Source organism: Typopeltis vanoorti, chromosome 25 (assembly GCF_054136105.1).
Source record: "Typopeltis vanoorti isolate ZY-2024b chromosome 25, IOZ_Tvanoo_1.0, whole genome shotgun sequence".
NCBI classification, from domain to species: Eukaryota; Metazoa; Arthropoda; class Arachnida; order Uropygi; family Thelyphonidae; genus Typopeltis; species Typopeltis vanoorti.
In genome coordinates, this window is record NC_143573.1 from 7,415,638 (window position 1) to 7,430,564 (window position 14,927).

Below are 14,927 nucleotides of genomic sequence, written 5' to 3' on the forward strand. Positions count from 1 at the left end.
GTTGGGAAATGTTCGAAATCATCTTCATGTCTCATGGTTTTTATGCTCAAAGACCAATGGTTTGCATTCCACTTACCACAAATTACAAAAGAGCCTGAAGAATTTGGGCATAGGAACACTGCAATTGGACAAATGAGGATTAGGAACGTGTACTTTTTAGTGACGAGTCCAGGTTCAGTCTACAACCAGATAACCAATGTATCTTGATATGGTGTGAAAGTGGAACAAGAAATAATCCACAGTTTATTCGTGAAAGATTCCAACCTCAAGGTGGGAGTTTGATGGTATGGACTGGAATAAGTAAGGTGGCCATACTGATCTCTATTTTATCAGAAACAGTTCCTTAATAGTCCAAACGTATCGCGATGAAATTTTGGAACCTACAGTTCGTCCATATGCTGCTGCAATTGGCTATGAATTCATTTTTATAGATGACAATGCTCGTCCACACCATGCAAATTTGGTACAAGAGTGGTTTGAGGAAGAAGGTATTGAACGAATGGACTGGCCTGCCTGCTCACTGAATTGTAATCCAATTTAACATGATTGGGATGCTTTAAGTAGGCATGTTTCTGCTTGACAGCTGCCACCATGATCAAGAGCTTGAAATTGCTCTCACAGAAGAGTGGGAAAATATCCCACAAGAACTGTTTGATCATCTTATCTGGTCCACGCAATCAAGATGTACCACTGTTTTGGCTGTTAATGGAGACCATACGCTCTATTAAAAATTAACAAAAGCATTTTTGGCTATTGTTATTATTATTATTATTATTGTTAAAATTATTTCATGCTAAAATGTATAATTTGTTAAATTTGTAATAAATATCAATTATTTGAACAATATCTTGTCAATTACACCCTTTATCTATGTATAAAGTACCTAATAGTTATAATTATTTGCAGAAATTTATAATTATCCAGCAGAAACTAAAATATCCCAATTGTTTTGTGCAGTGTAGTTAATGGAATACCATAAGTAGAAATATTTAAATAAATATTTAAATACTGAATAAACTCACGTAAAATATTTTATTAGTATAATTTTCACCTAAATATCAAAGGCATCTTCAGTACATGTAAAAAGCTAATCGAATTGCTTTTGGAACTGTCAGTTATATTCAAAAACTGACAATTCCAAAAGGCACCACCTTAGTAGCTAATGTAAGATAACTAAGAAAAGGTCATGAAATTTCCTAACTTATTAAAGTAAAATAATTAAATAACAAAAAAAAAAATAAATAAAATGAAATAAATAAATGAAATGCATTTAAATTAAAAAGCACAGGATCAAATTAACTTTAGAAGAAGTAAATAAGTAGTTAGTCTTTACAGATCTTTTAATTCTTTGTCAACCAGATGGTAACCTACATTTCTCACTTTTTAGGGAAAAGACTCATACAGGCTATTATATACATGCTGAATCTCTTCACCATCTCAGTCAAAAGGCTGGAACTATTAAAACACTGGTTCATTGGGCTCACTCCTTATGTTCTTCAGATGAACTATTACAGAAAGCATTACAACATATTATTTCAAATTTTTTATTTAATGGTTATAAGAATTCTTTCATCAAAAGAGCACTGAGCAGTTTTGATATCTCTACCTCTTCAAATACAGAAGAAATAACTCATATTCCTAACCCTTACGTGCGAGGCATTAGTGAATGCATAGCAAAAGTTTCAAAACCAATAAATATTTTTGTTGCCTTTTGTCCCATTAGAAAATCTCCACCTTTCTCATTTCTCCAAAGGACAAGCTCCACATCTCAATTATTCAGGTGTTTACCAGATCCATTGCACTTGTGGGTTATTTCGGACAAACAGGAAGCTCTACTTTTATTCAGCTAGAAGAACACAAGCTTTATATTCAACACCTTGAGGCTGAACAATCTGGACTTGTGGAGCATACTATTAATACTAGACAGAGTTCAATGGAACAAAACAAGAGTCCTTCACAAAAGTCAGTTCCTCATGGAACGGCTTTATAAAAAAGAATGTAAAACTTTACTTTACTTAACCTAAACAGATCCAATGGTCTACATCTATCCCCTTTGTGGGAGATAGGAAAGACTAGCTGATTTAAAAAGTACTAACTTTATTATTTAAATTTTTTAAAAATTATATACAAAATTAATCTGCTCAGATGACAAGGCCCTAACTACTGAACTAAACCACATCCTCAACACTTTCTTAGCCAATGGCTATAACCCCCAAAAAATCCAAAAAATACTAAAACCAGTAAACCACAATCCCCCTCCCCCCCTCCACAATAAAGATTACACCAAGTCTATCACCATCCCCTACATCCAGGGCACCTCTGAGAAAATAACCAATATCCTCAAAAAATATGACCTTACTTCTTGTTACAGACCATATAAAAAGTTGGCATCCCTTATCCGCTCTACCAAAGACCAACCACTTCCCCTAGACCTACCTGGCATATACCAGGTCCCTTGCAGCTGCAAACTGTCTTACTTTGGCCATACAGACAGAACAGCAAATATCAGGATTTCAGAACACAAAGACTACATCTGGTTTCACCAGTACAGCCGCTCTGGGCTGGCAGACCATGCCTTAGATACCCACCATAAAATTCGTTGGAAGAAAACAAAAATAATACATCGCAGCAAGTTTAAATACTAAAGATTAGTCAAAGAATCTTCAGCGGCTCTAAAACACGTTCCTAACCTCAACAAATTTGGGTACATGAAACTACCCCAAATTTGGGAGACTTACATTATGAGAACTTCAGCCCAACTGCCAAGACTACCAAATTAGCCCACCAGAGGGCACAATTAGGACTTTAGGAACAATTAGTTTCTTGCTTTCTTCCTCATTTGCTTTTGTTAGTGCCTGTATGCATATACCATATCTTTATGTTCCTGAAGATGGCAATGTGACGTTGCCGAAATATAGAAGTTATTCATTAAAGTTACCTTTAATTAATATACTTTATATGCGTTGTTAATTCCATAAACTAATTACCAGTTATGTCTGACCAACGTATAAGCCTTGCTACTAGGGCAAAGAAAGAGGAAGAGGTACTAGAGCTTTGCCTAAGCTGAATAAGAATTTGGCAATAAGGGCTGATGGGGATGCCAGCAAAGATGCTAAAAGGATGTTCAGCTGAACTACTTGTTCCTAAGATCTATGTACATAATTTTAGTCAAAAAATGTGAGTCCTTGGAAGTGGAAAGAATGCATGATAATTCCACTGCACAAGGGTAGTGCAAAGACTGATGTATAACTATTGTCCAAGTATCTCTGGAGTGGTGAAAAGTTTGGGAAAGTGGGTAAGAGATGGCATACATGGGTTTACTAAGGGAAAGTTATGCTCGAGGAACTTGCTCACATTTTATAATATTACAAAACTGAGTTAGACAAAGAAAATAGATTCACAATACTTTTGAAATGATACAGAATGGAAGGCTGTTACATAGTTTGGAACATATAAGACTGGAATATAACAATGAGCTTGGATAGAAGGATGGCTAACATATCAAAAAGCGGTGTATGGGGGATATGAGTGCAAGATTTAAGGTGGCCAGTGGCATGCTTCAGTCGTTGGTCCACTGCTATTCACTCTTCACATTAATGACACTGGGAAGGATTTGACAGAGACATACAGCTATCTCGTTGTGAATTTAAAAAAAATATTTAAAAAAAATTGTTTTAGAGGCATCGGGGTGAGAGTATCTTATGAAATGGTAGCAGTGCAACCATCTTCTTCTTCAGAGTTGAAGATCGGTACTATCAACATAAGAAGCCTGAATGGCAAAGAAATGGAGCTAGCTGAGAAATTAGATAAGTACCAGATCGATATAATAGGGATGAATGAAACAAAAAAGACAAAACTGGTGAGACCTTTCTGAGCAATAAATACAAAATGTTATATTGAAGCAATGACAATCAAGGAAAAGAAGGAGTAGCCATAGCATTCAACACTAAATATGAGGCTAATCTTCTTTAATGGCAAGCAGTCTCGAGTAGATGATATGGGCAAATATCAGAATGGGAAACTGGACAATGAGACTTATTTGTGCCTATGGTCCCACAGAAGTAGAAGAATTTTTTGCGATTCTAGGAGAAAGGCTCTAGAGAAAGCTACTGACACAATGAAAAAGGAAAAGTTGGTCCTTGTTGGGGATCTAAATAGCAGAGTAGGAAGTGATTGTGAGACATACAAAAATATTTTGGGAAAATTTGGAGAAAAGAGCAAAGCTAATAATAATGGCAAATACCTGTTGGATTTCTGATCAAGACATGCACTGGTTATTACTAACACCATGTTCCAACATAAAAATGTGCACAAATTCTCATGGAGAGAAGAGGCAAGGAATAAGAAAAGTCTCATTGACTATGTTATTGTTGATAGCGATGTTTTCTCCCTGGTGCAGGACACCAGAGTGTACAGAGGATTTGAAATTGGAAGTGATCACTATTTAGTCTTGAGCAGGATAAAATTGAATTTCATATTGAAAAGAATAACGTAAGAAAGTTTTAAAGCGAATAAAAGTTGAGCAGCTCTCAGATGTGAACTGTAGGCTAAAATACACAAAGATTATTGAAGAAAAAACGAAAGAGTTTGAGAATAGGAACCAAACCTTGGAAATTCAGTGGCAAACGTTGAAGAAAACCCTGATTGATTCAGCCAGAGAGGCATGTGGTGAGGTTGTCTGCAAGGATAGAAAAATCAAAATTCCATGGTGGACACTAGAAGTAAAAGAGGCAGTGAAGGAAAAGAAGAAAGCATATCAAAAGTTCATGGCAAATAAGTCATCTTGTGTCTTAGAGAATACAGAGACAAATGTAAGAAAGCTAAACACTGTGTAAAACTAGCTAACAAAAGTCATGGTCAGACTCTGGCAAGAACATAGAAAATAAATATCAAGAAGGTGGCAAAATATTCTGGAGGTTGTTGAAGAAGCTGAAATGGAGGAAAGAGTGCTGTAAAAGGAATTAGAGATGATAAAGGTGACATGAAAACAGGAGAAAAAGATATCTTTGAAAAATTGCTGAATGATGATGATATAGCAGATTTGAAGGGAGATATTCAGTTGTTTGCCAATGATGCAAAACTAAAGAAGGCAATAGTATAAAGGTAATGTAGGTATCTTACAGAATAATTTAAATAAATTAGCAGTGTGTGCAAAGGATAATGGTTGTCAATTCAATGTTGTGAAATGTTAGGTAATGCACTTCAAGATGAAAAGATTACACACTTCATATCATATCGACAGAACTAGTTTACATGAAATTGACAAAACTACGGATTTTGGGGTGATGATGGACAGAGATTTGAAATTCAGAATACATATTGTAAGAGGTGACAAAATAACTCGGAGGATTACTTGGATACTGAAGAACATACTGACAAGTAAAGAAAGAGGTTGTTATCCCCTTTTTTTTATAAGGTTACGATTCAGCCACTTGACCACTGTGCACAAATTTGCTCACCTGCACGTCTTGGGGATTGGAAAATGACAGAGAGAAATCAAAGACGAGTGACCAAGCTGGTGACAGGTCTGTGAAATGTTCCCTATGAGGATAGATTGAAAGTGTGTGGGTTGCTGATTTTAGCAACAGGCAGAGGAGAGGGAATACAATAGAACTTGTAAGTTACAAAAGGAATACTATAAGATTGATACAGATGAAATTTTTCAATACATGGGGAGTAGGGGAAAAAACAAGGGGGTCACACTTGGAAGTTGTCTGGTTAGTAAGGCTGTGCAGACTAGGTTCTTTCTTGGAGAGTGGTAAATGAGTGGAATGAATTGTCAGTATCCCAACAGTGAATATATTTAAGGAGATGTATGATAGGTATTGTGTTAATGGATAGAGTGGGTCTCCAGCAATGAGTATCGACTCCATGGAGTCGATAAGAAGTTAGAAATAGAAGAACAAGAGAGTATATCCTTGTTATAAAGAGATATAAGTTTTATTTCAGTTGAAAGGAAAGTTGATTTCCTGTTCCTGCAGAATGAGCCCAGGATTCTCAATCTGATAAGTGGTTTCTAACCTATTGGCATACTTTAGTCATTTCTTCTTTATATAGAAGGTGGAGTTGTTCCGAAGTGACAATTATTTTGCTTATAAGAGTGTGAAGACAATCTCTTAATGAATTTAGTGGGTTAAGTTAAATAGGAATTTAAAAGTTTAAGTTACAAATGAGATAACCTGGGATACAGACCTGTGTGCAAGCTAGATTTAAGAGTTTAGTTGTTGTTTTTTTATTTCAAATTTAAGAGTTTAAACCATTCAGTGTGTGAGTGAAGGGAGAAAAGTAAATATACACCCCCCCATCCCCCACACAGAGTATATACTGTAGCAAGCTGCCTTTGTAATATCCTCATTTTTTATAAAATTCTGACATGACTGCTATCTGTTCATTAATTTTTTCACAACTCATTATATCTGTGGTTTCTGGTCTTTGTTCAGCTGTTATTAACTCAGCTCTGAGTTCCATAAGTTAAAACTCTCTTAAGGTAATGTTTTATATACAGAAAGTTTAGTGTTTTGACTAATTTCTCTCTTATTCCATATGAATTTATTCAGTTGACTTCTCATACTATCTCTGCTTATTTTTAAAAATTCACAACAGAAAAGTAATCTAAAACATCTCAGCTTTTAAAAACCTCAACAGTTGAATTGTTCAAGTTTTCATTTCAGGATGCAACTAATATTTTCAATCTTTCTAGCAATTTTCATAGTCTTTTCAGTGCTGATTTTCATACCAAATTTGCTATAGCAGTTATTCAATTTAGATAAGGAATCCAGCAAACTGGCATTGCTTTTATTCAGGAGTACAGTATAACATCTGCATAAAGTAAACAGCAAAGATTAATATCTACAATCATTATATCAGGTTTAATGCCTATCTCCTTAATAATGTGATCAATATAAATGAATAACAGAGGACATTATCTTCATTATCAAACCATCTTCCAGCACCTCCTATTTTAACTACTGACTTACAGCTTAAATGCAGACTATACTGCTCTACATAATGTCCCATTTACACCATAAAACCGTAGCAATTTGAATAAGTTTTCTCTTGTCAATGTCATGTCTTTTCCAGATCTACAAAACTTATATACAAATCTGCCATACTCCCCTGATTTATCAATTATTTATCTTAAAGTGAAAATCTTATCCTAACAACCACTATCTGGCATGAACCTAGATTGTTTATCTCCAAGTCTCTCATCCACAATTTTTCTTAGCCTCCAATGCTTGCTTAGGTTTTCCTGGAACACTCAGCTCAGAAATTCCTCTACAATTTTCATATTCAATATTATTTCCCTTTTCAAGGTACCATGAGAATATATATATATATATATATATTGGGATATATTTTAACCTTTCCCATTGATTAATGACATGCCAATGGTCACTGTAGTACTAATTTATTAATTAACAGCTGAAATGAATTTATAAATTAATATATTCAAGACTGGCTGAAATACTGATTTCACCCAGTTCACATTATAAATCTTTTGAGATGAATTATTGTATTACTAATATCAAAGTTAAACTGAGGAGCAGTTTTAAGATACTACCTCAAAGACAGTCTTGGAAGCATATCCTTGAACATCTTCTCTATTTATAACTATCTGAATAACTCTATACCACACCTGAAATTATAAAAAAGACATCTTTAAATAAACAATGAAATTAGAAATCCTTCATTCTAATATTAATGTTCAACTGCTAGTAATAGTGATAAAAAACAACTTCCAAAACAGAAAATTAACTTCCTGAAACTTCATGCGTAACAAAGCAGCAAGAATAGAGGGTTATTACATCTGTACTCTTGAATTTCGTCTAATTTGAATTTTTCCCCATCAACTCTAAATCTCTTGCATCATCAATTTTCTGATACACATACACTCACTCACTCAAGGAGTGTACAGGATACTATGACAGTACTAAATGATTAAGTTTACTCATTTTCTATAAAAAAAATTTCTCTCCAAATGAGGATCACTTGTCAGTACTCCCATATTGTCATATACCCACCATCTCTATCTTCTTCTAACCTTTGACTCATCAACTTCATTACCCTAGGCCACTGATAATAGAATGCTTATCTTATTATTTAAGAAGAAATAACAGCAATAATAACATGTGGTTAAGTATTTTTAAGATATAATTAACAGGCTTGGTTGTTTGAGTAGTTAGCATATCTGCTCTTAAACCAACAGTTTGAACCAAGATAAATCCTGTCTTGGGTATGGATGTTTGTGATTGTCTTTAGGTGAGAGATGAATGGGGTCACCCTGATGTAGCTTGAAAAAGTTTCATGTTTAGTTTGTAGAGCAGGGTTTCTGGACTATATTAAAAATAAATTTAAAAAAATTATAAAATTAATTAAAAATAGAAAAAACCCTAGCCCACTCATGACACTATAGACTTAAAATCTTTCAAGAATGGGAATCACAAACAATATATCCAATCGAGAACCTCCCAAATAATTAATACATCTCAGCTATTTAGGAACATTTTTAGTAGAGGACAAATTAAATATGGAAATAGATAATACAAATAAGCAAACTGGTATGGGTTGGAAGTTAGCTCAATAAATTTATACCGAATAAGAGAAATTAGCCAAAACACTAAATTAGTAGTATACAACAGTCTTTAAGCAAATTTTAGCATGTAGTCTGAGAGCAAGGTAAGAAAGTAGTTGATCAAAGATACCTACAGATGACTTCTCAAAAAAATTATGGGATTAAAAGTCGTTAATAGCAGAATCATGTTAAAAATGAGAATATCAGAAAGGAAACTGAAATCATTAGCATTCGTGTGTTCACATAGCTAATGTAATATATTATAGTCACAAACAAAATTGGACAGATGGGGTTAGCAAAACAGATGATTAGTGCTAGATGGCAGCAAAGAGATCAGAGATAAATCAAGATCTAGACTGATTGATGCAGTTATACTGTAATAGAAGTAACAGAAAGCAAGATATGAAAGTATTGGAGACCTAACAAGCAGATTTTGGGGACAAGTTACCGAAAGCTAGGAATAATGTCAACAATTATGTAGTAATATCATGGTGTCCTGTATACACCCTTAAGATGCATATTAGGATGAATCTTCTGTTAAATTTCCTGTTTCTTCATAAAATAAAACCTGAAGCAAAAAGAAATACAATTGTAATTTGTTAAAGCACACTGAGCTGTTAGCTTCATTGAAATCAGTTTCATTTAACCAATTCCATACAAACATACCATGAAAATCTGACAGTTGACTATTCAAAAAGAAGGATCTCAAAAATGAATTTGCTCTAATTTTGGGATTCCCATATTTTTTCATTTTTGTGTAGAGAAAGTTTATCCATCTTACTCAATTAGAGCTACCACTGAAATAAGAAAACTATGTTACTGGTACTTGACTAATTCAGGTTTGTTAGTTCAATTTAGCAATAATTATTAATTCAGTTTTAATTATTAACATCAGACCTCCATGAAGTCAAAAGATCACTGAGATAGGTCCACACTCATGAAAAATTATTATCAAACTGTACCTTAAACCCATTCACAGCTTCTGCACTCACCACATGCTCAGGAGATGCACTCCACTCACCAACTCTCTATGCAAAAAACCTGCTCTTCACTCCCTCACACCTTCCAAGGATTGTCTCTTGTTCTACTGTAAAATCTTGCATGATAAGTTATTCTATAACTTAACATGCTCAGTTTTACCAGGGTCTTAAGTCAGGAAAATACATAGGATGTAATATAAAGTTGATGAAAAGTATATATGAAAAAATAGTTATAATATACATGTATGGTGTTGACATTACTTGTAAAACAATTGTTGTGCTCAACACAAAAGAAAAAGAATCGTTCTTTGTTAAGTAATGGGTCAGCAGAAAGGTTGCCTGGATTAGTGAAGAACAAAAAGAAAGAACAAAAGTCTTGAAGAGAAAAGTTGCAAGACTTGCGAAGGTTAGAGAGCATCAAGAACAAAGACTTTGGAAAAGGCATGCAAAAGTTACATTGACAAGCCTGAGGGTAAGCGCAAAAAATGCAAAAGTAAAGATAAAGAAAGGAAAAAGGATATTTAAGTGACCTGGTGAGTAGGAAAGGGAGTTAGTTCCCAGTTGTTCCCAGGCTCTCAGCGACCACCAGCACCTGTGGCCAGGAATCAAAGGAGACGTTTCGCTGATGTAATCCAGACCTCCTCAGGAATTAACGAGATAGAAAGGCTTCCAGTCGTCAACTACCAAGAAAAAGGAGCCATCACTTGTAACTTGCAATGAATCACCATAAAGGATGAAATGCATTGCCGCGATGTCCTGGTGAGTAAGAGAAACGTCATAATCAAGACAGAAGAATGAGATATCCTAACAGAGCTTTCAATGAATACAGACTGTTTGTGAAAGTCTGTAAGTAACTGTGATAAGTTGGTACTCTTGTGATATGGATATAAGCAAATGTGAGAAGGTATGTAATAAGTTATCTTAGTAGTGTATAAAATGTCAGGAGGTTAGCCTCAAATTGTCCAAGAGCATCCTTCATTCCTCATGAGTATAATGCTTTAGTCCTATAATAGCTTTTAATCAAGATTTAGAAAGGCTAGGGAAGTGTAGCTCTAACTAATTGTTGTTTCAAATGTACATGCATTTCTTAGTTATAATAAATGAATTGTAAACAACACACTGATCTGATACTTGTTAATACACTATCTCCAAAAAAATTGCAGACCTGTGCTAGTAGAAAAGTGCCAGGACTAACTTAGTGTTGAATAAGATGATGAGAAATTTTGGTTGAGGTTACTGGATAAGTTGCAGACATATGGTTGGTGGCAATCAGAATTAAAGTACAATATATGTATCGGCCATATATACGATAAAGATCAAGGCAAGGCAGAAAAGGGGGGGGGAGTTAATACAGTGCAGTGAGTGAAGATATAAAAGGTAAAAACTAATTATATACCACTTTAAAAACATAGTACATATGCATATATAATATAAAATATAATAGAAAAAATAAAAATTTACACTGCACTTCTCTCCTTCTACTGTACGAAAGAAATCTCCACATTAATCTGATACCAACCCCTACCTAACTTATACCATTCAGTCAATACCACATCTCCTACTTTTACTCATATGGCTATGCAAGTTGCATTCTCTCAGTCTGTCCTCATATCCTAGAAACCAATTTAGTTAACATATTCTGGATCCTCTCTAATATATCCTCATCTTCTCAAAACCCAGATAAACAAATATTCACACAAGCCCAAATATGGCTGCATTAATTTGCCAAAATTTTGGGAGACTGTTACCCATAGGGTCAACTCCTACACAACCATAATACTTTTTTTTTTAAACATTAGAGAACACAAAAGGCCTTTAGATCTTTTGTTCATTGCAATTTGAATTGTTTCACTTACTGTCGTATGAAAACTAACATGCTTTGCTCTGAAGATGATGGTTTGAAATCCAGCAAAATATAAGCCAGTTTATTATAAACATCTTTTTATAATTCAGTTCTTTTAGTATTGTAATACCATTAAAATAATTTATGAAAATGCACTACCAAATAAAGAATGTGCAAAATTAGTAATCATCACCGGCAACTAATTATCTGAACACTGATTAGGTAGCAGCAAAAAGAGGCAGAACAGTCAGTCTTTTACTGACTGTTCTGCCTCCAGTTATCAACAATGATCATGCTGTACTCACATGGGAAGTGAGTAAGTATGTGGATATTCCATTTATAAAAGGTTACATGCTGAACTTCAAAGCAGAAAATTATGACCAACTGAAGAGAATACTAGATTTAATCCCATGGCAACAGTTGTGCGATGGGAAGGATATTAACAGGGCATGAAAAGTATTTAAAAAAATACATCAATAATGCAATATCAGAATGTATCCCAGAGTTCGAAGAATTAATAGGGTTAGAGTAAAATAGATAACCAATTGTATTAAGCAAGCAATTCTTAAGAAAATGATGATCTGGAGGGTATTGCATAAGCATAAAGATGCCAGTTATGAAAATTATAAAGCACAGGTCAGAAAATTACAACTGTTGCATAGAAAACTATGTGTAAGAAAAGAAACTGGCTCTGCAAGCTAAAGACAACCCAAAAAAATTTTAATGTTATGTTGCAAATAAAAGAATGAATAACTCATCAATGCAGATAGTATGTGGGTGATAGATACAGAAGAGATTGTTCAACTATTTAGGGCCTATTTTTCTAAAAGCTATCAATCTAGTGTATGCAACACAACAGTGAGCTTAGTGCTACCTCTACAATGGAAGAAGAAAGCAAGATGTATGAGGAGGAGGTATTCTCGAGATGTTGCATAGTTAAATATGAATTCAGAAAGAGGGATATAATGGGACATCAACACTGACGCTAAAAGAGTGTTCAGCTCAACTGGCTATTCCTTTCACCTGGCTTCATAATTTGAAGACACACCACAGAGGAGATTCCACATTTGTAGAAAGAATGTATGATAATCCATTGGCACGAGGGTGATGCAAAAACAGACATGTCTAACTATTGACCTATCAGTATCCTCTGGAGATGCAGTGAAGATTTGTGAAAGTAAAGGATCAAAAATGGGTTAACAGGAAATCTATAATTTGCAATGAACAGCTTATGTTTACTAAGGGAAGGTCATGTTTGTGTAACTTGCTCACGCTTTATTATATGTCACAGTCAAGTCAAACAAGGGGGGGGGGGGGGAGATGGATACACCATGACACTTTCACTAATACTTTCGACAGGACTCAACATGGGAGGCTGCTGCATAAGTTGAAGGATAAGAGATGGGATTATGAATTACTAGTTTGGATAAGAGGATGGCTGACTGACATCACCATTGGTGTGTGTGTGTGGGTGGGTGGAGGCAAGTCCACAAGATTTAAAATATAATAAAAATTAAAAATAAAATAAAACAAAAAAAATATATGTGCAAACTTATCTTTTAGCGCAGTGTAACTATGTTTTTTTTTGTAACAAAATCTTGTATGATAAACTGTGAATTATGTGAATTTAAATTAATGTATCTATTTGTCTAGCATGAATGTAAGTCAGCAAAAGGGGCAGATATGAGAGAAATCATTAGTGAAATATTATAAATGAAAGAATGCATATTATTCAGCAACATAGGGCAAAGATCACCCTGCGGGCATCACATCTAAGAAGACATCATGACACATACGTTCCCGGAAACAAGAAGTCAAGTATGTTGATCGGTGAAGTCACTCAGCCTGAGACCAATGGGTGAGACGATAAGAGAAATTTAAACTCGGAAAGGTGGCGCTCTAGGGGAGTGTATAAAACCAGCGACACGGAAGTAAATCACCCCATTTTTTCTTGTTCCTGCATTTCTCTTCATGTGCTCCAAGAGTTCATTGAAGTTCAGCTCTCATTTTTGAGGGCTGACTTATGAAAGGATCCGGCATGACGCTGCAGCAGATTTCGACAAGATCAACACCGTAGGCCGTCAATGAGAAGGCAATCGAGGTAAAACCTTAGCAGAGAGATAGTGTCCAACTCGGGTGAGCACATGTAACCCACATGGCGATAAGATCGAGACAACCAGAATCGAAACAAAGAAGGAAGGACGGAAGAAAACCGATAAAGAATAGATAAGTACTCTCACTTGTTCTAGCCCCTTTTGAGAATTGACTAACAGTGTTAAGAGAATGCATCTTAAAATTTGTAAAATGGAAGAAAGAGTGAAGAACTAAGATTTATGTAAATGACTATGCTTTTGAAATGAACTTTAAAAACTTTCAGTTAGATAGAGGTTCTGTCGTAATTAATCCGAGAGAGATTATAAATGTGCTAAAATGCCCTAATGTCCAATTGAGCTGTAATTAAGATTATATGCTGAGTTATATGCTGAGTTATTGAATTTGCTAACATTTTGAAGTCAATGCATAATTGTTTTAAGAGTGAGAGGGTGAGAGAAAGGTAGAAGATTAAATTAGAATTGATAACTACTTTAACTTGTATGGCATTATATAATGATTTTAATAAATATTTTGGTTCCTTACATGTGTTTCTGATCGTGATGACTGACTGACCCTTCATAAAACTTCGAACCTGTGATCGTGCGTGTGTGTGGGAATACTCCAATTGAAAGTAGTAGGGCACGACTGCAAATAAAATAAGCCAGAGAACCCAAGACTTCTAAGAATTCGGTTAACATTATTAGTGGCACCTGATAATCTGTTTATCTCTAACTTTAAGACCCAGGCTGGCGCAGATAAAAAATAAATTTTGCCTGAGTGACCAGGATAACTCATAGAATGCAGGGAACAGGTAATCTCTGGTGGCCCTTAAAAGGTTAAATTACTTAAGAAAAGGTATAAAAGAAGCGAGACATAACGATAAGACTAAAATTAATGAAGATCACATAACAACGACGCAACCGACTTAACAAAGAGGTACATGCGATAGAATTTAATATAGTGGCTGAAGTAGGAAAGGATAAAGTTAATTATATTGTCTTGATATATCAATATCAGAGATATATGACGCAACAATTGGTTCGCCACTTTTATACAAAAAAGGTGATAGTGTGATGAAGGGTGTTGTATTCCAATATTATTTGTATTATCTCTTGGTTTATTTTCTTATATGTAATATTTCTTTATATTTACTGTAATTTGCTTTTTCTCTCTTATCCTTTCTCACTTACTCTACTGTGATTATCCACCTTCCATATTTACTAGTCGAATGCCTATGAATATTGGAAATTTATTTGTCAGACTGCGCCACCAATATATCATTTAATTGGCATAAGACAAAATAAAACTTCTGCTAGATTTCCCTCTCTCTCACGAGTGAAGAATGGTTGGTATTTGAACTGCGTTTTTATTGCCTTAAATTATTTCTCGCTCACAAGTCTGATTTATTTAAGAACAGTGCAGTTGTAAAATAAAAGAC

The 14,927-nt window shown here is 34.6% G+C and overlaps 1 protein-coding gene across 1 annotated transcript in view; it reads right to left on the bottom strand.

Moving 5' to 3' along the window:
* Positions 1 to 14,927, bottom strand: part of LOC150092515 (AP-2 complex subunit alpha-like) — a 440,587-nt gene that overhangs the window by 141,990 nt on the left and 283,670 nt on the right. The window contains exon 14 of the mRNA XM_090414707.1: positions 7,562 to 7,636. Within this exon, the coding sequence (XP_090270833.1) occupies positions 7,562 to 7,636 (75 nt within the window). The remainder of the gene's footprint in view (positions 1 to 7,561; positions 7,637 to 14,927) is intronic.